The sequence below is a fragment of the Osmerus eperlanus genome, chromosome 22 (genome assembly GCF_963692335.1).
Source record: "Osmerus eperlanus chromosome 22, fOsmEpe2.1, whole genome shotgun sequence".
Classification (NCBI taxonomy): domain Eukaryota; kingdom Metazoa; phylum Chordata; class Actinopteri; order Osmeriformes; family Osmeridae; genus Osmerus; species Osmerus eperlanus.
The window spans coordinates 457,158-483,541 of record NC_085039.1 but is presented as its reverse complement, the minus strand read 5'-3'; the positions used below and the strand labels follow the sequence as shown (position 1 = coordinate 483,541).

Below are 26,384 nucleotides of genomic sequence, written 5' to 3'. Positions count from 1 at the left end.
GCGACTGCAAGGAAGCAAACTGCTGCAGAAGAGTCATCAGTCAGTCACCACTGTCCCAGTGATCACTGATCAAAGGTCCTAATGTTACAGGTCTTTAAAGCATTCACTACTAACTCATGAACAGTATGAATATCTCTAAAAACTGCAGGTCTATTTTGTTTGTTTCATCTCTACCGTATTTGATCTAACAATGTATGTTTTCTTTATGATTCATCACATTTCTTTTTTTTAGTTGACTGTATTTATTTATTTATTCATGTCATTCGTCCCCTTTTCAGTCAGTTTTCTAACAGATATATGAGAAAATTAAGGATGGAAATGTTTGTTTGATTGCCTCGTGCATACAAACAAATTAACCTTGAAGAAATTGCATATTTGTATCACAATGAGTCATTAGTATGGGGTTTCAGGTGGTAGGTATATTCAACGTTTTTCACACGTGTACACCGATCCTTAGGGTAACCTAAAGTCTACTGAGAAGATGAATATTTAAGGCAAGTGTTAAATTGTATAGCTGTGAAATCCATCTAAGTGTGTCATCTTCAGATTGGCCAAAGCATGACTTGTCAAAAGATTTAACAGGAAAACAAATCCTACAAAGCTTGTGTCCTAACCTTGAGTCAACAAGTGACTCTAACTCAATGTTCAATCAAAGTAAGGAGAACTCAGTGTTTCAGTGAGCCTCAGTAAACTAAGCTTAACATTGGGATAGTCTAAATGACAATGTTGACAAGACTTATCCGTCCGGGGCTACTGGACCTTGAAGTCCTGAACTTCTGTGAGTATTAACCTAGGCCTGGAAATGATGTGAAAAGCCTTTGATTGTAGGAAATGAACCATATTGTTAACTAATCGAGTGCGGCTACTCGTCAAAACAACTACCCCAATCTTATCCACTTTCGGCCCCGTAACCAGCACAGGCCTTGGCCAAGGCCGTCGCTGGAAAACAACTCCCCTGGAGAGCGCTGAAGCGAGACTATCTTGCTCCTAACCCTTCCCCCCCCCCCCCCACCGACATCTGTGGTTTGGTCTCTGCCTGGGTCATGACCAAGGATGTCTCCTGGCCAACACAATCTGCATAGGGAGAATCGGACTGATTGTGGCCTAGGTCGAGTGCGCCAACCCAGACCTACTCACACATTAACTTTCACCTACTACAGATATCACCACCCCCCCACCCCCATCCAACGCCTTCGCCTGTTTTTGTAAATGTTGTTGTACTTATGTGCTGAGGTTTTTGTCTGTTCCCACACTGTACTCCTCTAGGAGCATTGTCTGGGTGTTGCCTTTTTTCCTCCTCTTTCCTCATGTTTACCTCGTCTTGTCTTGTGTATTAGAAACTGCAAGTGGCAGCTCGGATCTAAGATGGATTCGAGAGACCGCAGGCTAGTTTAGATCAACACTTGTATTATTGTTTTGTTGATTTTATGTAAAGCACTTTGAGCTGCAATTCTTGTATGAAAAGTGCTATATAAATAAAGTCTTACTTACTTACTTACTTACTATTGAAACTATTGAAAGTATATTTATTCATGAATATCAAAGGGACCAATGTTTGTCTGTGTTGATAAATTTGTCAAGTTTTTATTTTGCACGAAATTGTGCACTGTACTTATCTATATTATTTTATTATATTTAAATAGAAGAAAATGGGTCAAAAAAGGATGTAAAGACAGGATGTAAATGCATCTTTTGAAATATAGCACACACCTCACACTACTGAAAAATAACAACACAAAATAATAATGAATGAATAATGTTCTGCCTGGTCTGTGGTATACGTCTATTTAAAAACTTTTGCTTTTTAGGCACTATGGGTACATCTTGTGGGATCTTTCTGGAAAACCCAAAGGCTTCTGCAGAAAGCGTTTATTTTTTCTTTATTTCCAATTCTATGTTTTAATTCACTTGAGAGCACGTAAATTATGATGAGTTAATTTAACTGTAACTTATTTCAGATTAATGCAGTTTGATAAACAAGGCATCCTTACTTGGACAATTAAATATACAAAGAGAAAAACATTTTTACTTTGCCAGTTTTCATTTGCACGTGTACAGAGAATTTTTATTTAAATTTGTTATAATTGCTATTGTTTTTCCTCAATAAAATCTAGTGATTTATATTTTTGCATGAGCAATATATTAGGCTTTTCTGTATGTTAGTTTTGACATGCTAATACTAATTATGTTTTTAATTATTTTGAAATCGATGGTTCGCAAAATTGTATTCTAAATGTTAACAAAGAAATGTTTGCAATGTGGTCATTGTCTGCTTTATACTCGATACAACATTGAGAATAATACTGATTTTTACGACTACACCTGCTGCTACTGTTGATATACAAATGCTGCTACTACGACTGCTACTACTGCAGCTCTTGATACTAATACTGCTAATATTACTCCTGCATCTGTGAATACTACTACCAATACTTTTGCTATGACTGTTATTTCTGCAGATTCTGATGCTAGATTTCAGATGGTGCTACTATTGGTTGTATTCTACTACACCACTGATACTACTGTATATGCTACTGCTATTACTATCCCAGCTATAATTTCAGCTACTAAAACTAATATTATATGATGTGTTATAATATGTTTACTGCTTCTTCAAGTGCTTCTACAGTTTAACAGTGCAGATTTTGGCTTCTTTTGCATTGTATTTTAGCTCTTAGCTTTGTTAAATGCTGCAGTTCATCTTCCACACTGCCACTTTCTGTGCAAACTTTCATGGCGAATAAATCCCATTCTGATTCTGGTTCTGACTTTTATGTTTTCCTGCTGTGCTGGTCTTGACTTTTTGGCATTAAAACTTTTTCAGCAAAGCCATTGGAATATTCAATATTTTCCGCAATTTAACTTAATTTCATTTTTGCGCTTGGTGGTACTTTGTCATTTCTGTATTATGAGCATTTTTTTAATTAATTTCAGTTATTCGGCTTGCTGGTACATTTTCGGATTTCTGTATTTTCAGCAATTTTTGAAATAATTTTCTGCTTTTCTCATTTCTGTATTTTTAGCATAAAAAATATGTATATTTTCAGCTTATTATCTCTGTATTTTCAGCAATTTCCTGAAATTAATTTCAGATTTCAGCATTCCAACGCATTTTCAGCAGGAAATGCCTTTCTGGTTGGGTGTGCTCAAGCCTTCGGCGAGAGCACAACCTTTGTTCTCTCACATATATATTATTGTGTGTGCTCAAGCCTTCGGCGAGAGCACAACCTTTGTTCTCTCACATATATATTATTATTATTATTATTATTTTTATTTCTTTTTGCCCCCCTAAAACTCAGTCAATATTTGGCCTACATAGACAACGTAGGTGTCAAAAGTTTCGTCTTGGTAGCGATTGAGTTGCTTCTATTGGAATTTACGTTCCGTTGCATGGTTTAGGCTGAAGTTAAGTTTTTGTGGCGAAAAGTGAAGCTAACGGTGGCTAATTTGCTAGCCACAGTCACTGACGTTACTAACGTCACTACGTCACGAAAACACGCGTGACTACCTTTGGCAGAACATTCGTTTCGCATCTGTTGACTTGGGGGATAGCTAGGCTAACTATAGCTTTACTGCAAGGCAGCTGCAGAAACGCCACAAGCAAAGAGGCCAGGGTGATAACTATTTACTCATTTTACTTTGTGATATGACACACAATTGTGATGTGTAATGTACAGTATAAGCTGATATTATTAAGGAAGTACATCTACTTTCGGAAACAGTAGTCTACTATTTCACTGAAGTATTAGCATCATGACATTAGCCTGTGTTGCCCGGGCAACACATACTACAGTGGTCTATGATGTAGCGTTATCTGTTTTCAATCGTTAAAATAAACATTCCTCACATATACATTTTCGTTGTAGGATTTATTCTGACATTAGTAAACGATTTGTTGGTGAAATTACCATTACCTGTGGTTTCAAACCAGTGTAGCTCACTGCAACGCTGTAGCTTACGCGAGACACACGACAAAAACATCTAACTTACACAGCTGTTTAGGAAGTCAAACGGCGACAGAACATGTTCGGCACTCCCCTTACTTAAATCAAAAGTCTATCTAACTACTAACCTGAACTTCATTGCCACAGCCTAAACGTTGTCAATCTGTTCATGAAAATAATTAATTTCATCTTAAACCGTACAACGGAACGTTAAATCCAATTCAACCAACGCAATCGCTACAGTACCAAGACGAACACAGCAGTAGTCTAGTACTGTACCGTAGTAGTACAATTTACCGGGGCAGCTTCTCCACACAGGGCTATATCGCATTTTGCATTGTTACTGACAATGATCGCTACCAGTGAGCTTTTTATAAATGAGCGATTTTCCACTAAATAAATGTCAAGCTTATTTGCGTTTTGGGAGCATATTTTCAGTTAGCAGATGGTACTGTTTGAATCGCGATTCCATCTTTATTAATGAATGAATGCAATGAGTAGGCTAAATGCCTGAAAATATCACGAGAAGGGAAAACTTAAAAGGACATTTAAGTCATAGAGATTAGGTCAATTTTTACACCGGTCTGCCAAATTTATTAGTTTTGATTCAACGATGAGGCTGCCTCTTGCAGGGGAAATGAGAAGACATCTTTTTTATTCTACACTTCCCTCGTATTTTCAGTTGTAAATGAGCAGCAAAAAAAATATGCTTTTAAATCTATGTAATCTTTATAAATAATAAGTATGCATTTTTATATAACATATACAGAAATATCAGTTGTAAAAATGTCATTCAAAAACGGATCCCTGTGCAACCGACGCAAGCAAGCACACCCTACAATTTCCCCAGAAATTGTTTTTCAACTTCTTAGTTCTTCCGCCGTTTTTTGGCCTTTAACTCGTTCTGCATACTTTAACCGATTCCTACAACTTTTGTATCAAAACGTTAAGCTCCTTCAGGAGATGATGGCTATGACTTTTGGTATTTCTCACTTTTATACTTTTTAAGACATTAAGGTTTTTGTGCAAATTATTCTCCCATTAAAAGTAATGGTAAATCCTTTCAAATCATTAAAAAGCTTCCTCCTCTTTCAAACGTAACTACTTCAGCTTACTTAGAGACACCATTCAACCTTTAAAATGTTCACAAGACATTCAGCTATTCCCAAATGATTCCGCTTTTTCAAATGTTCAGCCAATTTTGAATTATGACAGTTTGAAATACATTAAAATGTTCGCTCCTTCTTGATTTTTATGAATGAGCAGCAAGCAGACACTCTGCTTGCTGCTCTTTTTCTGATATTCAACTAATTTGTCAAACAAATTCCTCTAACGTTCATATAGTTTAACTTACAGAAACAAGTTATACCTTAAAATACAGGAAAAATTGTCCTCTTTCAGCCAATGTAACTACTAAAGAGCTCACATTTACAGATTTTCAGCTATGAGCCTTGAAGCGAGAGCAGCCTTTCAAATTCTCTCACTAACTTCAATGGAGAGGTGAGTAAAATCAGTCAGAGAAAGCAAGAAGGAACAAGATTTTGAAACTGCCGATAGAGTCGTATTTCTGACCGCACAGACATATAAAGGACATCTCTGGTTTCGGCAGAGTCTTGGGTCTCGGAAAATATCCTTATATTTTGGATTGGACGTATAGTTTTGCGTCTAGGTCAACTTGTTTGAGGTGTGGATGCTAGGTAAATGTTCGTTTTTCTCTCTGCCTAGCTCGTTAGCTATCACAGCTGCGCCATCACCGTGGCAACCAAACAAACAAGCACCAGGAAAGCAAAAGGAACACGTTTTTGAAACTGCAGGTAGAGTCGTATAAGCAAAGAGGCCAGGGTGATAACTATTTACTAATTTTACTTTGTGATATGACACACAATTGTGACGTGTAATGTACAATATAAGCTGATTTTATTAAGGAAATACATCTACTTTCGGAAACAGTAGTCTACTATGTCACTGAAGTATTAGCATCATGACATTAGCCTCTGTTGGCCGGGCAACACATACTACATTGGTCTATGATGCATCTGTTTTCAATCGTTAAAATAAACATTCCTCACAAACATTTTCGTTGTAGGATTTATTATGACATTACATTACAAGTAAACGATTTGTGGGTGAAATTATCATTACCTGTGGTTTCAAACCAGTGTTGCTCACTGCAACGCTGTAGCCTACGCGAGACACTACAAAAACATCTACACAGCTGTAGGAAGTCAAACGGCGACAGAACACTTACTTACTTAAATCAAAAGTCTATCTAACTACTAACCTTAACTTCATTGCCACAGCCTAAACTTTGTCAATCTGTTCATGAAAATAATTAATTTCAGCCTAAACCGTACAACGGAACGTTAAATCAAATTCAACCAACGCAATCGCTACCAAGACGAACACAGCAGTAGTGTACTGTACTGTACAATTTACCGGGGCAGCTTCTCCACACAGGGCTATATCGCACTTGGCGTTGTTACTGACAATGATCGCTACCAGTGAGCTTTTTATGAAAGCGATTTTCCACTAAATAAATGTCAAGCTTATTTACGTTTTTGGGGGCATATTTTCAGTTAGCAGATGGTACTGTTTGAATCGCGATTCCATCTTCTACTGCTGGTAACGTCGTAGAATAATCTTCAAAGGGGGTTCTTTATTCATGAATGAATGCAATATGAGTAGGCTAAATGCCTTAAAATATCACGAGAAGGGAAAAACTTAAAACGACGTTTAAGTCATAGAGATTAGGTCAATTTTTACACCGGTCTGCCAAATTTATTCGTTTTGATTCAACGATGAGGCTGCCGCTTGCAGGGGATATGAGAAGACATCTATTTCATTCTACACTTCACTCGTATTTTCAGTTGTAAATGAGCAGCAAAAATCTTTTAAATCTATGTAATCTTTATGAATAATAAGTATGCATTTTGCATTTCATACAGAAATATCAGTTGTAAAAATGTCATTCAAAAACGGACCCCTGTGCAACCGACGCAAGCAAGCACACCCTACAATTTCCCCAGAAATTGTACCCTCTCTAGTTTTTTTTTTTTTTTCTCCCACTTTTTTCCGTCGCCTACTCCTTTCACACCGTTTAAGCTAGAAACACCGTTAAAACTTAATTTGATAAAGTCTGAACTGCTCTAGTGTGCTATTACTTTTCTCATTGATAACTTTTAAAGTTTTTAAGGTATTAAAGTTTAAAGTGCTAAAAAAAATGAATGGGTTTCAATGGTTCAGAATGTTCAAGTCAAATTCAATTGTGACGTCATGCACTGACAGAACTGTTTCTCACCGCGTCAATTTTTGACATTGTTTAACACTTTCCTGCCTGAATATGCAGACTTTTTCAAATAATATACCTGAACTGTTTATACCATTTTGAAGACAAGATTTAGGGCTTTCTAATGATGTAAATATTTATATGATCATGTTAGGCAAATCATCCTTTATCAAGACGATTTCACGGAGCCATTCTGACAAGTCTTCTCCGCATTACTTTTTTAGAAAACCTAATTTTTAACCACTTTCACTACAAGATAGAGGATAAGTTAGAGCGTATGAAATGTGCGTACTTTTGTCGTGAATTCAGAACAGCAGACAGATTTAAAATAGACTATTTTGTTTAGTTAAGTTATGACCACTGAAGTGATGAGTGGGATAACGCAATTCCAAGCTAGCGCGATGGCTCTCCATAACTAAAAACGGTTCTACTTTTTTCCACAATCGACCTAATTGGCCAAACAAGGTATGTACATTGAAAGTTTCACAGAAATCTGCAAAAATCGAGGCTCAACACTGTCATATCCGACTCAGCCAGTCACGAACAGCCAAACCGGGGTCACGAAAGGTTTACTGCAGCTGGCGTTACTACGAACAAAAGCTTCATAACTGAAAAGTTTATACTTTTAGTTGACAATATTGAACACAGACGTTAAGAAACTTGTCTTTACTCTAAATATATTCTCCGTTTTCAATTTGAAGCAGTAAATCTAACACGGTAGGAATTCTCCCACGACATCCGCTCGCTCCGCTTTGACAAATATGTTTTCTCAGTCCACCATACATTAGACAAGCTAATTTTCGAGCACTTTCAATACAAGATACAGGCCATGTTAGAGTTGATATATATATATACATAATTGTGTGGGCAATGTAGAACAGCAGACATATTTGAAATATGATCTTTTGTTTTAAAGTTATGGCCATTCTAGTGACGAGTGCTTACAACGCTAGCTACGACTGTCATCATACAGTACTGTAGCTGCCATAGAACGGCGAAACTGGCTACGTCTATCGTTCGTTACCTACAAACAAATGCTTCGTAACAGTATTTACTTTTTATCGGCGATATTGACAACAGAGGTTAAGGAACTTGTCTTTAATCAAAAGATCGTCTCCGTTTTCAATTTGAAGCAGTATCTAGCTTACTGTAGGAAATCTCCCATTGCATCCTCTCTCTAGCTTCTTCGGCTAAAGATGGACGACAATGACGATGCATGCATTATTCACGCCTACGGTGTTAATACAGTCTGTAAAAATACCACTTTGACACACTTGCAAGAAATGATCCGCTGGCTAGATGTAGCATGATCTTATTTACCACCCACAATAGTTCTGCTTTTTTTGCAGCAGCATTCTGAGTTAGAGTAGCTAGCTTTTCCAGTTGCACAACAAAGTCACATAATGTGACGAGATTGAATTTAAAAAACTCACCAGGGACAACGACAACATCGGCAACCCTGCACTATGGATTATTATTTTGATGTCATCTTTAAATTAAGTGTCTGAACAGAACTGGTTGTGCAGGCACACATGATAAGTTTCTCCTTCATCTTGAACCTAAAACCTAGTTTCTAGGTTAGAAATGTTGACAATGACCAACAGTTGCTACGTTACAAGAAACAAGGAACCAATCCGATTGGCCAACGCTCTTCACTGTTCCACTGTTCAAACTTTTTTCTGTTTCTACATCTTTCAATTATTAATACTTTTCAGAATGGGTTTTATTCGCCAAGAAACATCACACAGACAAGGAATTTACTGTGGCAGGAAGGTGCACACATTAAACATATAAGAATCTTAAATAAGAAGTGTACAAGTCTAACTTATACTAGGGGTTTAAAAATGTAAAAGGTTTAGAATGAAATAAAATATAAAATGGCTCTAACATAACGCTTTAACATTTATGAAATTAAATAAGATACCCTTTTCATCACTCTTTTTTCTCCTTTTTCAACCGTGAGAAAATATTGCAATGCATAACAATGACAGATATACTTTTAACACTGTCTCACCATTTTGGTTTCAAAGCAACACTTTTTTTCACATTCATACTGCTGACATACTTTTGTCTGCTATGATATTGATAACTGTTATGCAATATACTCTTCATCACTATATTTGCTCATTTTTCTAACTTCAAACTTTTTTCTGTTTCTCAATCTTTCATTCTTTAATACTTTTAACGCTTAAAAATGTATGAAAGTCAATAAGATACTCTTTTCATCACTGTTTTTTCTCAATTTTCAACAGTAAGAAAATATCGCAATGCATAACAATGACAGTCACTATTCAAGCCATCAAAACAATCGTTTCAACTGCTTTCAGCAAACACACACATTTTCTTCAGGAAATGTACCTTTCTAGTATATTATGAAATAGAAAACAGGTACAGTAGGGTCTAATACTGTGTGGCGCTCCCTTTGACTCAAGTGGTGGCACTCCTGCTTTGTCAGGACAGGGTTCAAATCCCTGTGGTGTCTTTTGCCTTTATTAGTAGACTTAGCATGATCAATATATATGATCATCAATATACTGTATTGTAGCCTAACTGTGGCGCACCAGCAAAAACAATATCTAGAAGAACTCGAGCTTCATCTATTATGCCACAAAGGATAACGCTTAGTTATCATTCTCAGATTGCTCTCCTGTCTGTGTCCCTTGTCAGGACATGTGAAGCACTAGGTCTGGTCCCCTGGTGTTCTCCACCACCATCCACACGTGTTCACAATGTGTGATAGGCCTGAATAAAGGATTGTCGTTTTCTTTGTCTATTTCTACAGCTATGACATCAAAAGAGCCCAAGAGGAGGAAGACCTACACCCCTCAGGAGATGGAGGTAAGGGTGGCAGAGGTGAGGGGGGGGAGGAGTGTGAGGGAAGTGGCCAAGGAAAGTGGCATGCCTGCCACAACCCTCCAGGATTGGGTGACTGGTAAGTACACCCATGGGCCCCACACCAACCTGGCCATCACTCCGGATGAGGAAGAGGAGCTCATCAGGTACTCCCTGTGGATGGCAGACCATGGGTGGCCTTTGAGCCGGGCCACCATAAAGGTGTACGCGCTGGAGATGGTGAAAGCCTCAGGGAGGGCATCTCTGGTCAATCTGGAGCGGGGCCTGAGTGACAACTGGTAGTCACGGTTCCGGGCTCGCCACCCGGAGCTGTCTACCAGGATCCCCAGCCACATCGACAGGGCCAACACGGCTTCCACATGAAACCGCACTTGGTTTTTAATGCCGATGAGACGGGGTTTGGGGACAAACCCAAGTCCAGGGAGCGGGTGCTGACGCCTAAGGGCAAGAGGCACATCTACCGGCAGCAGGTGACCACCCGGGAGCACATCACTGTGCACAGCTGCATCAGTGCTGCAGGGGCAGACATCCCCCCCTTTGTCATCTTCACTGGCTGCCTCCCAAGTGCTCCATATGCCCTGGAAGGTCCCCCTGGTGCCATCTATGGCAGGTCAGAGAAGGGGTATATGGACAGTGGCCTGTGGCTGAAGTGGTTAGGCCACTTTATCAAACATGCCCCCCCAGAGAGGCCTCTGCTCCTTGTGGTCGACCAGGCGGAGCCACATAAGAACAGGGAAGCCATCCGGTTCTGCAGGGAGAACATGGTGGTGGTTGTGTGCCTCCCTGCGCACACCACCCACGTGATGCAGCCACTGGATGTGGGGGTGTTTGGTCCTCTGAAGAGGATTTTTGACTGGGATGCTGCCCGTCTTGGCCTGGTGAGGGGGGATGTTTTTTTGGGGAAAAAAAACTTTTCCCCCCTCCTTAACCCTCGTGCTGCCTTCGGGTCACATGACCCAAAGGTTCATAATGAACCATCGTTGTGTTTACCCAATTTTACCCAATACAAAAACAAATTAATTTTTTTTTCTTTTAACCTTTGCAATGTGGGGGGTCTGAGACAGCCTAGCTGTTAAAAGAAAATGCTTCACTTTGTCTTTGTATGCAGTAAATCTGTCGCAATACGACGGTGGGTCACAATGACTGATGGGTCAGAATGACCCGAAGATAACACAAGGGTTAAGGAAGCTTGGCCTAAGGCTGCCAAGCCTGAGAACATCAGAGCAGCCTTCAAGAGGACAGGCCTCTTCCCCTGCAACAGGGGAGGCTATGACAAGACACAGCTGACCAAAGTCAGACTTGCACCCTCCACGGCGGCCACCACCGGCCCAGCCCCCTCCACGGCGACCACCACCGGCCCAGCCCCGTCCACGGCGACCACCACCGGCCCAGCCCCCGGCCCAGCCCCCACCACGGCGACCACCACCGGCCCAGCCCCCGGCCCAGCCCCCTCCACGGCGACCACCACCGGCCCAGCCCCCGGCCCAGCCCCCTCCACCGGCCCTGCCCCCCCTGCAGCAACCCCTTGCTGCCGAACCTGCACCTGCCATGGACCTGCCCAATCCAATCCTTTGGTGCGAGCAGGTCTGGTCTCAGCCAAGTGGGGAGACATTTTAATGCCCCCAGTGATGGCCAACCGTCAAGACCAGCGGCTACCAGTGGTGAGGAGGAGGCCACCACTTGGTGCTCGGGTCGTCACCAGTGACGAGTACAATGAGCTGCTGGTCCGACAGGAGGAAGAGGAGAAGGAGGAAGCTCGGCTTGGGAGACAGGCAGAAGTGCTGAGGAAGAGGGAGATGGCGCAGAGGAAGAAGGAGGAGGCCCAGAGGAAGAGGGAGGAAAAGGAGAGGAAGAGGGCAGAGAAGGAGAGGCAGATGGCAGTAGTGGAGGAGCTTGGCAGACACTGCGCTGTCTGCCGTAGCCTATCCCCTCCCTCAGGTGAGGAGGATGCCATGTACGAGTGGGTCCAGTGTGAACTTTGTGAGCTCTGGTTCCACCTCACTTGTTTGGGGATTGTAAGTGTGCCAGCAGGGGACTGGTACTGCCCCAAGTGCTTCCTCAGTGAGATCTAGCACTTTGTATATATGTTTGCTATCTTTGGCTATTTTACCCAGTTCTGTTTAATATTTTTGTTAAATATGTTCTGCATTTCAACAGTTTAATCTTTAATCAGTTTAATCTTTTAAAATCAACTTTAATGTTAATAGTTTTTTTGGGGGGCATATGGATCAGCGTTCTCGTCGTGCCTCCTGTCAGTACCTGTTCTTATGCAGGGAAGCTAATGATCTAATATATTTCTAAACACAACATCTCACAGTTCTCTGTTGAAGGCAGGGCTCCAATTGATTTACAATTCTATATGTATGTGTAGAATATGTAGTTATGCTAGTTTGAGACCACAATAGCTATGGAAATAAAGAATGAATGCAATTATGGATTGAAGTTGGCTTTGTCCATATACAATTTGTCCATTTCACAACACCTTGTATTTCTAACGCTGAGAAGTAGCCTAGCCTAAGGAATAACTTGTCCCTGTGAGAACCCTGTGACGGACGCCAACTTTCCACCAGCTTTCATTTTGACATGCATATTCAAGGTAAGGGGTAACCTCTAGAATCACAGGAGCTTCCACTGTGTTCCCATAAAGTATCCCTGAAAACCTGTGTGCTAGCGAATAACTGCCTACAACCACACAAATACAAGCTCCTATTCCAACTTTCTTGCAATGAAAGAAAGTGTAATGTGTTGCCTTTCACAAGCAAAAGCAAATCTAAGTGACTTATTTGGTTATTAAAATAATGGGCAATTAGAATAGTCCGTAATATACATACTTAGGGTAATTTATATGGATAGTATATACTAATAATGTATATTAGGTTATTATACATATTATTATCATCCATATAATAGTATCCATATTATACATGTGCATATTATGTATATTATGAGTATAAACACATAAGTTTCTTATATGTGTCTAACAAGTGTCTTTAAATGTTTTATCGTTGTGGTTGTCAGTTAAACATGTTTCCATCTGATGGACCCCTGGTGGAAAGAAGCAAACGTTACACCATGAGTTAAATAATATCGGAAAACGGAACACCGTGAGTTAAATAATATCGGAAAACGGAACACCGTGAGCTACTCATGATGTTCCGAACAACGCCGGATGTCGCCGTTTTTTTATATTTTAACGTGTATTATTGGTTCAACATCATGTCAATCATAGCTCAGAAAGTTGCCAAGCGTTTTCCGGCAACTACGATGCTATCAGATTAGCTGTAGCCTTATTTTTGACCGTTGCAGCCTCATTTGAAGTCGCTATACGTCCGAGTTTGTACGGAACACCGTGAGTCTACAGTATAGTCGAGCTAGCGCGATGGTTCTCCATAACTAAAAACGGTTCGACTTCTTTTCCACAATCGACCAAATTGGCCAAACAAGGTATGTACATTGAGCTTAAAGTGTACATAATCTAGCTTGATCGTTTTTATTTTAGCAAGTTTCACAGAAATCTCAACAAATCGAGGCTCAAGACTGTCATAGCTGACCGTCACGAACAGCCAAACCGGGGCTGGGGTAAGTGTTTGCTGCAGCTGGCGTTAATCCTACGAACAAACGCTTCGTAACTGGAAAGTTTTTACTTTTAATTGACGATATTGAACACAGATGTTAAGTAACTTGTCTTTACTCAAATATCTTCTCCGTTTTCAATTTGAAGCAGTATCTAGCTTACTATAGGAAATCTCTCAATGCATCCTCTCTCTAGCTTCGCTTCGGCTAAAGTCAGATGGACGACGATGACGATGCATGCATTGTTCACGCCTACGGTGTTAATACAGTCTGTACAAATACCACTTTGACACACTTGCAATAAATGATCCGCTGGTTAGATGTAGCATGATCTTATTTAATACCCACAATACTGTAGTTCAGCTTTTTTTGCAGCAGCATTTTAATCTGAGTTCAAGTAGCTTTTGCAGTTGCACAACCAACAAAGTCACGTAATGTGACGTGATTAGATTTAAAAGTTTTTATTTTTATGTCATCTTAAATTGTCTGAACAGGGCTGGGTGTGCAGGCACACATGATTAGTTTCTCCTCCACCTTGAACCTGAAACCTAGATTCTAGGTTAGAAATGTTGCCAGTCTGTTGCCAATGACCAACGTTTTTCCAGCAAGTTCAAGTCATTCCAGTGTTGTCCTTTTACCTTCAAATTCGTTCAACCCAGACTTAAGCAACTGGTTTTCTGCTAAATTTTCACATTTTCCTGCAGCTCATCTTTCTGAATTTTTGCCCTTATTGTTTTGCATTTTTTCTCTTCTTTTCTTCTGTTTTCTGCCTTCTTCTTGCTCCAGGTCCTTTCAAAAATACCTTTCACAGCAGTACCTTCCAACTGCCAGTACTTTTGCATTCAGGCCTTTTGAAACTCCAGCAAATTATTTTCTGCTAAATTTTCAAATTCTTCAGAATTATTTCTCTTTTTGCATTTTTCTTCTCTTTTCTGTAGTTTTATACATCCGTCCAGCTCCAGCCCCTTTCAAAATTACCTTTCAGGCGCTTCAGCTTATAACTTTCTAAAACATTTTCACAATTTTCCGCCTTTTTAGCATGGTCAGCTATCCCCATTCAGGTTTTCAGCATTCTCACTGCTGTTTCGCAGGAACAGCCGTTTCTAGTTATTATTCTTTTTGCCCCCCTAAAACTCAGTCAATATTTGGCCTACATAGACAACCTAGGTGTCAAAAGTTTCGTCTGGGTAGCGATTGAGTTGCTTCTATTGGGATTTTCGTTCCGTTGCATGGTTTAGGCTCAAGTTACGTTTTTGTGGCGAAAAGTGAAGCTAACGGTGGCTAATTTGCTAGCAACAGTCACTGACGTTACTAACGTCACTACGTCACTAACGTCACGAAAACACGCGTGACTGCCTGTAGCAGAACATTCGTTTCGCATCTGTTAACTTGGGGGATAGCTAGGCTAACTATAGCTTTACTGCAAGCCAGCTGCAGAAACGCCACAAGCAAAGTGTCCACCCAGCTAACACATGACGTTGCGGCAACGTTGCCAGTAAGTGCTCAGTTGGTAACCCGAGACGTTACCTTCTGGCAACGTTGTGGCAACGTCGTAGCAACTTTATAAAGGGACTGTTGCCAGTTGGTTCCATGGACAACGTTGCCACGACGTCGTACCTTGGTCGGCTGGTAACGTTATTTTTAGACCCGTGGACAACGTTGCCGCGACGTCGTACCTTGGTCGGCTGGTTACGTTATTTTTTGGTCCCCTGGACAACGTTGCTGCGACGTTGTACCTTGGTCGGCTGGTTACGTTATTTTTAGACCCGTGGGCAACGTTGCCGCGACGTCGTACCTTGGTCGGCTGGTTACGTTATTTTTTGGTCCCGTGGACAACGTTGCCGCAACGTCGTACCTTGGTCGGCTGGTTACGTTATTTTTTGGTCCCGTGGACAACGTTGCCGTGACGTTGTACCTTGGTCGGCTGGATACATTAATTTTGGTACCATGGGTTAAGTTGCGGTTAAGTCGCTCTTTGGTCGCAGGACAACGGATCTCGAGTGCAATATAGTGGTTTATCCAGAGATGGAGAGATCACACTGGACTGCTCTCAGTTCTGACACCTTTGCAATGTATAGTCTACATGAATTTCAATCACACACAATATTAAATGTTGCACCCAGCATGTATAAATGTAGACAATGCATGTAAGTCATGTGCAGCTCAGCCCCAGCATGTCATTGGTCATCAATTTTCTCATATGCAGAAACATAGCTTTAATAAATAAAAGACTGAATTTTGAATATAATTTAGTCTTTCATTCTTTACTATAAACATGTTACTTAGTTAACGTTGCAGTTACGGACTGGCAACGTCACAAAATTACGTTGCTAGGAGGTCGCGGTTACGGACTGGCAACGTCGGAAAATGACGTTGCTAGGAGGTCACGGTTACAGACTGGCAACGTCGGAAAATAACGTTGCCACGACGTCGCGGTTACGGACTGGCAACGTGATTTTGTGACGTCGCCAAAGACGTTGCGGCAACGTATGTTTGGTCATCGAATGACGTTGCGGCAGCGTAAGGGCAACGTAACTGTTAGCTGGGTAATACTTCAGTGAAATAGTAGACTACTGTTTCCGAAAGTAGATGTGCTTCCTTAATAATATCAGCTTATATTGTACATTACACATCACAATTGTGTGTCATATCACAAAGTAAAATTAGTAAATAGTTATCACCCTGGCCTCTTTGCTTGTGGCGTTTCTGCAGCTGCCTTGCAGTAAAGCAATTAGCCTAGCTATCTCCCAGAAGTTAACGAGCTGCTAAACTAATGTTCTGCTAGAGGTAGTCACGCGAGTTTTCGTGACGTTAGTGACGTAAGTAGCGTCATTGACTGTGGCTAGCAAGTTAGCCACCGTTAGCTTCACTTTTCGCCACAAAAACCCAATTTCTACTTAAACCGTGCAACGTAACGTAAATAAAAATACAAGCAACTCAATCGCTACCAAGACGAAACTTTTGACACCTAGGTTGTCTATGTAGGCCAAATATTGACTGAGTTTTAGGGGTGCGAAAAGAAACAAGAAACAATAAATATATATGTGAGAGAACAAAGGTTGTGCCCTTGCCGAAGGCAAAGCACACCCAATTAAAACAGAGTGTACAATGTTCAAAGTAGATATTTTAAAATCCTCACACATTCAGTTGGTCCGCGATTTTCTGCCAGGCGTTTTCTCTCTGTTTTATAACAGCTGCCGTATTTCCCTTTTTGCATATTATATGCTTCACCTCTTCATATATTTACACTAATAATTGCTGCTCAGCGGGTGAGAAATATGCCGCACGCGTCTTCTCCATTTCTGCATCCGTAAATTTGTGATCAATACCGTGGTCTATTTAAGAAATCCGTGAAGCTGCACTTATCCCAACTATGTACACCTGGATTGACATAGCTCCACCTTCTCATCCTGGCTCGGCAAACGTGCAACCGATTAAGCCGCGATGAGCGGATCACACTAAGTCAAGCGGCGCCTTTTCAGTTATCCTGGATATCTTTATTCTACTTTTGTGCAATAGCCCCCTGGTATATCATAGGACCTTCCTCTCCTGTGTGTCCTCATGTGTTCAACCTCATGTGTTACTACTTCGAGAAGATCCTGTGCAAGCAAACAAGATCGACTTAGGTGGGTAACGTTAGCACTAGCTACAGCTTACCAAACAAACTATCGTGATTCAACTCAGCTTCAGTTAGCTCTAGCTATGTTGCTGAAAAATAGATCTGGACAAACATGCATCTTGAATTGTAGATTTACATGACAACACGGGTTATTTATTTGAATGAAACACAGTCAGGAACAAGAAATAACGTTAGCCCCATTGCCAATAAACTAAATCATCACACATTCTACCGATGCTAGATACAGGCAGGATACGTTAGCATTGCTAGTAACTGTTAGCGACAACATCATACAGCTTGCGGTTGTGATCAACCTAAGGTCGGAACAGCACCTCTTTTCAGCAACAGCTTCATAGCAAATCCTGCTTTACATTGTCCCAGGTTTTCGAAAGTGTCCTCGGTGACATGGTCCGAGCAAATTAATACTTTAGCGTCGTACTTAACCCTTGTGTTATCTTCGGGTCATTCTGACCCATCAGTCATTGTGACCCACCGTCGTATTGCGACAACTTTACCGCATACAAAAACAAAGTGAAGCATTTTCTTTTAACCGTTGGGCTGTCTCAGACCCCCCACATGCGAAGGTTAAAAGAAAATTATTTTTATTTGTTTTTGTATTGGGTAAAATTGGGTAAACACAACGATGGTTCGTTATGAACCTTTGGGTCATGTGACCCGAAGGCAGCACGAGGGTTAATAGGGATATTCTCATAGATAAACATCAGCCATGCCTGTCTAGTGTTTTGTTCTTTGGGAAGATAGTGAAAAGTGTCAGGATTCCCGGTACAGCCTGGAACAGCCTGCTCCATTTCAATATCTTGAAAACTTATGAACTTTTTTGTAATTCCTGTGGAAGTACCGAGCAGCGCGCAGTTAGCTAAAAAAGGGTCGGAGATCAACGCGACCTCCGTTTGTTCCTGGACAAGAAAACCAGAGGGCGGGTAAATGTAAATTTTGGCGCGTGACAAAGTTGATGCTGGGAAAAGCTAGCGTTTGCGACGTCACAACTTGCAGTTTCAAAAGCTAGCGTTTGCAAGTTGCAGTTTCAAAAAGTGAAATTTTGATAGGAAAGAGGTTTCAATTGACTTTGAGGTTCACTGTATGTCTATTTTACACACCAAACTGTCATTTTTCAACTATGACAAGGTAAAATCGGTTTTGCAATCAATCGCCCCTTTAAAGGGGTGATTGAACATACTTTACTTAGCAAATGACTCTACCTAGACTAGCTGTAGTCGGCATTAGAAGGGAAGCTTCCGAAAAAATAGCCAGAAAACAAATAGCATTTGTCACCCGTCACCTACGGTCTTCTTCAGACAACCGCCTGGTGGTCCCACCGCTCAAGACCGCCCGGTCCCAACACAAGCTCTTCTCCTGTCTGGCCCCCCAGTGGTGGAATCAACTCCCCACCTCCATCAGAGACACTGACTGTCTCTCCACCTTCAAGAAAAGGCTCAAGACGCACTTGTTCCGGGAGTACAACGGTACTTAGGAATGGTTCGCTTGACCCGATGTTAGTTTCCTCAAGGATCACAATGACTCTTGCTCAGAGACTTGTTGCTCTTGTGGTTAGTGGTAACTGATTTAAAAATGTTGTACTCGCTGTGATATATTGTTTTTTATTATTGTTGCTTGTCTTTTTTTTTACACTTGCACTTATAGCAGTTCATATTGTTTAATTGTAACTTGTTTAACTACATGCTCTTATGGTTCTTCCCTTTGGGCACTTACTTTGGTTGTTCACAATGTGTGCTTCATGTTTTGGCTACTCGCAATGTTTTGTGGCTATCTCGTTGTTATGATCAGTGACCTATGCACTTTGTAAAGCTCTCTCTTGGAAGTCGCTTTGGATAAAAGCGTCTGCTAAATGAATAAATGTAAATGTAATAAACTGTTAGCCTAACCTCAAATTATTATGTAAAAATTGAAGAAAAATGTATAAAATACTGATATTTTTTGCAACAATTTGCTAAATTGTCAGTTAAACAATTGCATTTGTTAATTTATCAATACATAGTTAATACAGAGAAAGAGCTAGCTTGTTATCTTGTGATTGTGCTGCCTGACTATGTTGTTTTATTCCATTTTCACCAAAATAGCTAATTGTTTTCTGTCATTCCAATGTTAGGATCATACCCACAATTATAACTTAAATGTACAAACTTTCTTTCCATGCTGACAAGTAGCTTGGAAACAAACTCTTCCCAATGTAGGTGAATCGTCAGAAATCCCAACTAAGACAGAGAGAGTGGGTCACAACTTTATTTTTATTTCCCTTTAGAATCATTCTTACAAAAGGGCTTTGTATTTATCTAATTCAACAAAGCCAACAGACTGAAACCAGGTGATCATGAAGACAACAGTATCAACCTGGATCAATTCTGTATATAGAAAGTACAGCATGAAAGTTCATAGTTCTAAGTCTAACAGTATGTAGGTGATCCAAGTCAATATAGACAGATTGAACATATTCAGAAGTCAGTGTCATCTGAAATATATTCAGTACAGTCTGAAAACCAAAGCAAGCGATCACTTGGTGAGAGACACAGTAACACTCTGCATCAGAACCACCAAGTCTGGTGTCCCTGGAAATGCTAATACATGTTCAAGGTGTGTTTAGAACAACATATATGTCCTTCAAGAGCTCCTATACTTACATTACCAGCCACTTTTAACCAAACAAATCCATGTAGTTTAAAAATGTGAAAGTGTCAGTCATTGTTTTACTAACAGTATACGCAGTATGACACAGCTTCCCTTCATCACTACAGGGGTATAGTATCTTTCCTGTGAGCTGTCATGTTGGACTGTAGAGCTGGTGTTACTGCATGTGCTGTCCCAGTAGGTGGACCAGTAGTTCTTCCAGCCATGGGTCATACAGAGGTTCTCGCACGTGGTGACTGTTGGGACAACTTGGCCCCAGACATCACTGCTTTGAAGTTTCTCTATTGTGGATACGCAGGTGAATGTTTAATTGGCTATTTGTTTCACATAGTCACAGTGTGGGCAGCTGTAGGGTTTCCCTCCTGTGTGGGTCCTGCAGTGAGCTCTGAAATTGCCAGCCGGCTAAAAGGTTCGATCACAGAGGTCACAGCTGTAGGGCTTCTCTCCAGTGTGGGTCGTCATGTTAACTTTTAGACAGCTTTCCTTCCTGCTTTTCACAACAGCAATGGTGTTGCTAATAGCCGTGATTATATTGTAACATTGTTATGTTATATTTGTTTAATGTTATATTTCCCTGTTTTTAAGCTTAGTGAAATCAGCTAAATACAATATATACCAGGTATATTGAACTTACTTCCTAGTATAGGACTCAGCCTCACAGCAAAATATCTATTACATTGTTGACAGTGATACGGTTTTTCACCTGTGAGTCTTCATGTGATTATACAGATAACCACTTTGAGAAAAGAGTTTGCTACATTCCTGACATTGATATGGTTTTTCTCCTGTGTGTGTCCTCATGTGTCCAACCAAATTAGACTTGATGCTAAATCTTTTGCTACATTCCTGACATTGAAAAGGTTTCTCTCCTGTGTGTGTTCTTATGTGTTTTTCCAGAGAACCACTTTGATCAAAGAGTTTACTACATTCCTGACATTTATATGGTTTCTCTCCTGTGTGTCTCCGCATGTGTCCAACCAAATTAGACTTCACGCTAAATCTTTTGCTACATTCCTGACATTGAAAAGGTTTCTCTCCTGTGTGTGTCCTTATGTGTTTGTCCAGAGAACCACTTTGAGCAAAGAGTTTGCTACATTCCTGACATTGAAAAGGTTTCTCTCCTGTGTGTGTCCTTATGTGTTTTTCCAGAGAAGAACTATGAGAAAAGAGTTTGCTACATTCCTGACATTTATATGGTTTCTCTCCTGTGTGTGTCCTCATATGAGTAACCAGATGACCTCTCTGAGAAAAACGTTTGTTACATTCCTGACATTGATACGGTTTCTCTCCTGTGTGTATCCTCATATGAATAACCAGCTTACTTTTTTTACTAAAGGTTTTGTTACATTGTTGACACTGATGTATTCTTTTTCCTGTGTGACGTCTCTGTGGGATATTTTCCCTTGGCTGAGCCTCAATGTTTTGTGTTCTGTTCCGAAACAGCAGCACTCCTCCATGTTCCTCCTCCTCCAAACTCTGAGCTGTAGGACAGTCTGGAGCTACAACAGAGAGGGGCTGAGAGTCACTGCCTGGGTCGGATGCTGCATAGTCTTTTCCATCAGTCTCTGCTTTGATTTGCTCCTCAGTTGTGTTGCTGGGTAGAGAGTCTCCTTCTCTGTTCTCCACAGTCTGGTCAAGATGTGAACATTCAGAAAAGCCTTCTTGATCCCAGTCCTGTTTCACACTGGTAGAAGTGAACATGGAGTCTGTAGTTTCAGACTGCAGTCCTTGGAGCTGCTCTTCCTCCTGACTGGTCCACGGCTCCTGTTCCTCTTTAATCTGTGGGGGCTCCGGGAGAGAGAGCTGCTGCACATCTGGGGGGAAGAAGAGGCAAGACAACAGTTAGATGTGGCCTGCTTCATTATTCTGCAACCTAGATTGACAGCTAAAGAGACCAATTAAAACTAAAGTATGTAGATAGAGATCTCAGCATGGGGTCTATAGGATGGTCGTCCAAATTAGGGGTGTCACGAATACAAAAATTCAGTAGTCTGTGCCAATACCAGTAAAATAACACGATTCTCGATGCCGATTTCGATACCACGATAAAAAATGTAGTTTTTTCTAAGATTCCATGTACTTGAACGTGAACGTCTCTTTTAAAATACTTGAAAAATATCAAAATGTCATAACAAGACATAAAACGTGCAATATAGCATAGAACAACATGATAAAGTGCAATTACATTTCATTTCTGTCACTCGCAAATTGTCTTTTAAATCGAGTTACAACTCAAGTATTGGCATCGTAAAAAAAAGTTTTGGGGGGTAATCGTGTTTTGACAAAACAATTGCATATTCATTTGTAACTAGATTAAACTAGGATACTCAGTGAATTTTGCTAGTTGTTGAAATGCTGCTTCAGAAAAACGATTGTTCTTCGAATCTTTATTCATATTCTTATTCTTCTATTTCTTCTGTGACACCTTTCAGCTCCTTCAAATATTCAGCTATTAAACCGTTCAGCTATCAAAAAATTCAGCAGTTTCAGGCTGAGTGCTATGACTTTTCAGCTTTCTACCTCTTATGCTTTAATTAATATAAATCAATATTCATAATATTTTTAACATGGTTTTCCAATGGAGTTTTTTTTTTCAAATCCTCGAACAGTTTTTTTCAAATGCTTACGCAATTTGTTTTACAAAGTCTGAGCACAACAGACAGCATTATTAGCAGTATTGAAAACAAAGTTGCATCAATCCTCGGAGTTGCTGGCCCAGAGTTTGTATTTTCCACGGCAGGTGTTGTTGCGAGCAACTCAGGATGGAAACGGCTAACGTGATTCCTAAAGTTGGTAGCGTTACCAACATATTTAATTTTGGTGTGACAGGCTTTGCATATCGCATGCGATGTATCCAGTTGTATCCAGTGCTTCCCAGCCTGTTGGTAAAATCCGAAATGAAGTTCCATATCTCAGCTTATAAAACGCTTGGAGCGTTTTTAAGGATGATCTCACAACTGTAATATCTATTGTGACTGTTTGTCACACGGTGCCTACCGTAGTCCAAGGCGTATATTCTACGTCTCGTCTGTAGCTAGCATTAGCTTTCCGGTTAATTTTGTGCACTGTTTTGTGTGCTTTGCTACTCTGGCCCATAGACTTCAACTGCTGCTGGGCTAATTCGTACGAAGAGCTATGTCTATGGCTCTCTCCAGTGTCAGGTCAGCTCCCTGGCATAAAAGTTTTTCCCTTACCCGGGGCGAGTTGGTGGCGAACACGATGCGGTCCCTGACCATTTCGTCACTAGTGTCATTAGGGTATCCACAGTCTTTCACCAGTAACTTCAGCTTCGTTATATATTGTTCAAAAGACCCACTCTCCTTGCATCTTTCCGTGGAAACGGTACCTCGCATAGATGGGGTTGGCTTTCGGTGTGATGTATTCCTTGTATCTATCGTAGTACGTGTCCAGCTTTATATACTTTTGCTCTATATGAGCCGACTAACCATGATTGCTCTCTGAATGAAATGGTAGAGAACCTCAATGATGCACTATTATCTGTGTTAGACTCTGTTGCACCACTGAAAACCAAAAAGAAGTGCACAAGCAGAACCTCCCCATGGCTGAGAAATAAAAATGTTAGTGAAACGAAAAGAAAATGCCGTGCCGCAGAGAGAAAATGGAGGAAAACAAAGATCACTATCCACTACAATATCTACAAAGATACACTAACCACCTATAACATTTACATTAAATTTACATTTAGTCATTTAGCAGACGCTCTTATCCAGAGCGACTTACAGTAAGTACAGGGATATTCCCCCGAGGCAAGTAGGGTGAAGTGCCTTGCCCAAGGACACAACGTCATTTGACACGGCCAGGAATCGAACCAGCAACCTTCTGATTACTATCCCGCTTCTCTAACCGCTTAGCCACCTGACTCCCTAACAAAACCATCCGTCTAGCAAGGAGAGAATATTTCTCCAACATTATTACAGAAAATGCCAGAAATTCCAGAGTTCTTTTCTCCACCATTGACCAGCTGCTAAACACTGTCCCTGCTCCACCTCCATCCTCAGCAGTTAAATGTGAAGAGCTTGCTTTGTATGGAGGACCAAACCTGCCAAAATTAAAAATAAAAAAATAAATGTATAAATAAATTTATTTATACATAAAAAAATGTAAATATATAAAAATAAATGTATGAAAACATTTTAATTACGTATTTATTTATTTACATGGCCATTTATTTCTGTATTTATTTATTTTTGTATTTATTTATTTCTGTGTACATTTATTTCTGTATTTCCTTGTCCTTAAGCTAATGAGGTAAGCTGTCAATCAATGTATGTCACGGTGTCACCTTAACCCCATTGGTTGATCGGTATCAGAGTGCGAAGATGGACTTTCCATGCCTGGGGTTGTTATGACTACCTTAGTAAACAAAAGACTGCACACACGCAATACATAGCGAGATATGAGAGTTTTGGCTAGCTAACCTTGCTAAAAAAAGTGCTAGTCAAGATGTTTAACTTTTTCGCGTTGAGGCTCTGGATACCAATTTGTACCATTTAGCTGCCTGCAGAGTCATAAAGAGAAAGAGTTGCGTCAATTGCCTTTACGTTCATGGTACTGTACTGTAGGCTAGTTAGAACTAGAGCGAGCTAGCGTCAGTTTCAAACACAGCAGCATCGTCGTTGAGGAACAGTTGTACTGTACTGTATGATGGAGTTGTGCCAAGGTAAGAATGTGGAAGTTCTTGGCCCATTTTCTGGCATCTAGTACATTTAACATTTCAGTATCTTAAAGTGCCGAGATTTTTTGATGCTAGCTAGACATGTAGAAGCCAGAACGTAGCAAAAACAATGTGCTACGAAGTGAGTGATGACCTGTTTATGTAATGTTAAGTGTAGCTAGCTAATTTAGTGCACTATTTATATTTATTGAGAAACTAATGCCTACAAACAAGTTTGTGTGAGAGGAAAGCTGTATTTAATTATTAATCCGTAACTGTGGTCGCTTATTTGCACCAAAGTCTGGGAGTTGGTACAGTAAGAAATTGGATGATATTATACAGTGTCAAGGAACCATCAAAGAACATAGTACAACATGGTTAATCTATTCATAAAGTGAATGTTTACTAAGCAAACTATGAGTTAGAGACCATTGTAACATTCAGTCCATCATGTGATTATCATTACAGCTTACTGTCTGTTTATGTGTGTGTGTCTATGGCCCTTGCAGTCTGGCATTGCTACTGATGTTGATGTGAGCTGAAAAGGAGGCCCAGTGCCTTGGAGGTGGATGTCAGACCACTGGACGAAGGAGCGCTGGATGGGAGACCACTGGATGAGAGATTTCTGGATGAGGGAAAATGTGATGGAGTGGGCTGTCTTATATTTAAACCACAGTATTTTTGTCATTACTATGCTTTTAATTGTGGTCGTTATTGAGTTATATTGAGTTTGCTCCTGTTGACTTTAGCAAACCAACTCTTTCTCCTCTCACTATCAGCTGGGAAGCCGTAGCCTACATCACGACTCCCTATAGACCAATTATTTGTTTGTAAACATTCGGGATGCGCGCGCAATGTGGCTGCAGAAAACCGGGAAAGGATAGCCTTTATAATGGTTAGAGAAGTACACAGATTATACAAATAGTACGATTTAAAAAGACCAAAAAGGTCGAGAAGGACAGCCTTTAAGAGAAAAGTCGATTCCCCATTGATCTGTCACATCAGAATTTTGATTTGGGTTACGAAAGTCTTGAAATTTGAGTGAGAATGTCGCCCGGTAGACCGCATCTCATGCGGCAGCTATGTCTTCACATCACAAAGTTCATAATTTTACAGTTTTACAGTCAATTATACACCTTAACCCTTGTGTTATCTTCGGGTCATTCTGACCCATCAGTCATTGTGACCCACCGTCGTATTGCGACAACTTTACCGCATACAAAAACAAAGTGAAGCATTTTCTTTTAACCGTCGGGTTGTCTCAGACCCCCCACATTGCAAAGGTTAAAAGAAAATTATTTTTATTTGTTTTTGTATTGGGTAAAATTGGGTAAACACAACGATGGTTCGTTATGAACCTTTGGGTCATGTGACCCGAAGGCAGCACAAGGGTTAAAAGTCAAGCAGGGCAGCTTTAAAGAGATATGGGAATTCTGCTTTTAGCCAGCTGGTCCGATTATTTTTGTGATTTGTGTAAAACTGGCAATCTGAGTGAGACTGCGTCCCCGTTACACTGTTTTGACGTTGTTAGCCTCAGTCAGACTCGGGTCGCTCACTGGCAGTGTGCACAATGTTGTATTTCACTCCATTCTCCAACGTCAGGGAGGACTGCCTTTTGTAGATACAAGTCTGCTGAAGATAGCCAGCATCTCGGATTTCTTTAATCAAGCCTGTTTCATTCATCATTTGCCTGAGAAAGCGACCTTCGTTAGCCAGGCTAGTTTTGCCCGAGCCAGCCTAGTTTTGCCCGTTCACAACATTCTACAGTAA

The 26,384-nt window shown here is 40.6% G+C and overlaps 1 protein-coding gene across 2 annotated transcripts in view; it reads right to left on the bottom strand.

The window, feature by feature from the left end:
• The window catches only part of LOC134008507 (zinc finger protein OZF-like), a 64,402-nt gene that overhangs the window by 21,997 nt on the left and 16,021 nt on the right, over nucleotides 1-26,384 (bottom strand). The window contains exon 2 of one of the 2 annotated variants that reach the window (XM_062447918.1): nucleotides 19,524-21,753. The exons of the other annotated variant lie outside the window; for it this stretch is intronic. Within the exon in view, the coding sequence (XP_062303902.1) occupies nucleotides 20,639-21,753 (1,115 nt within the window). The 3' untranslated portion in view covers nucleotides 19,524-20,638. Of the gene's footprint in view, nucleotides 1-19,523; nucleotides 21,754-26,384 lie in introns of those variants that run through there. 2 annotated transcript variants of the gene reach the window in all.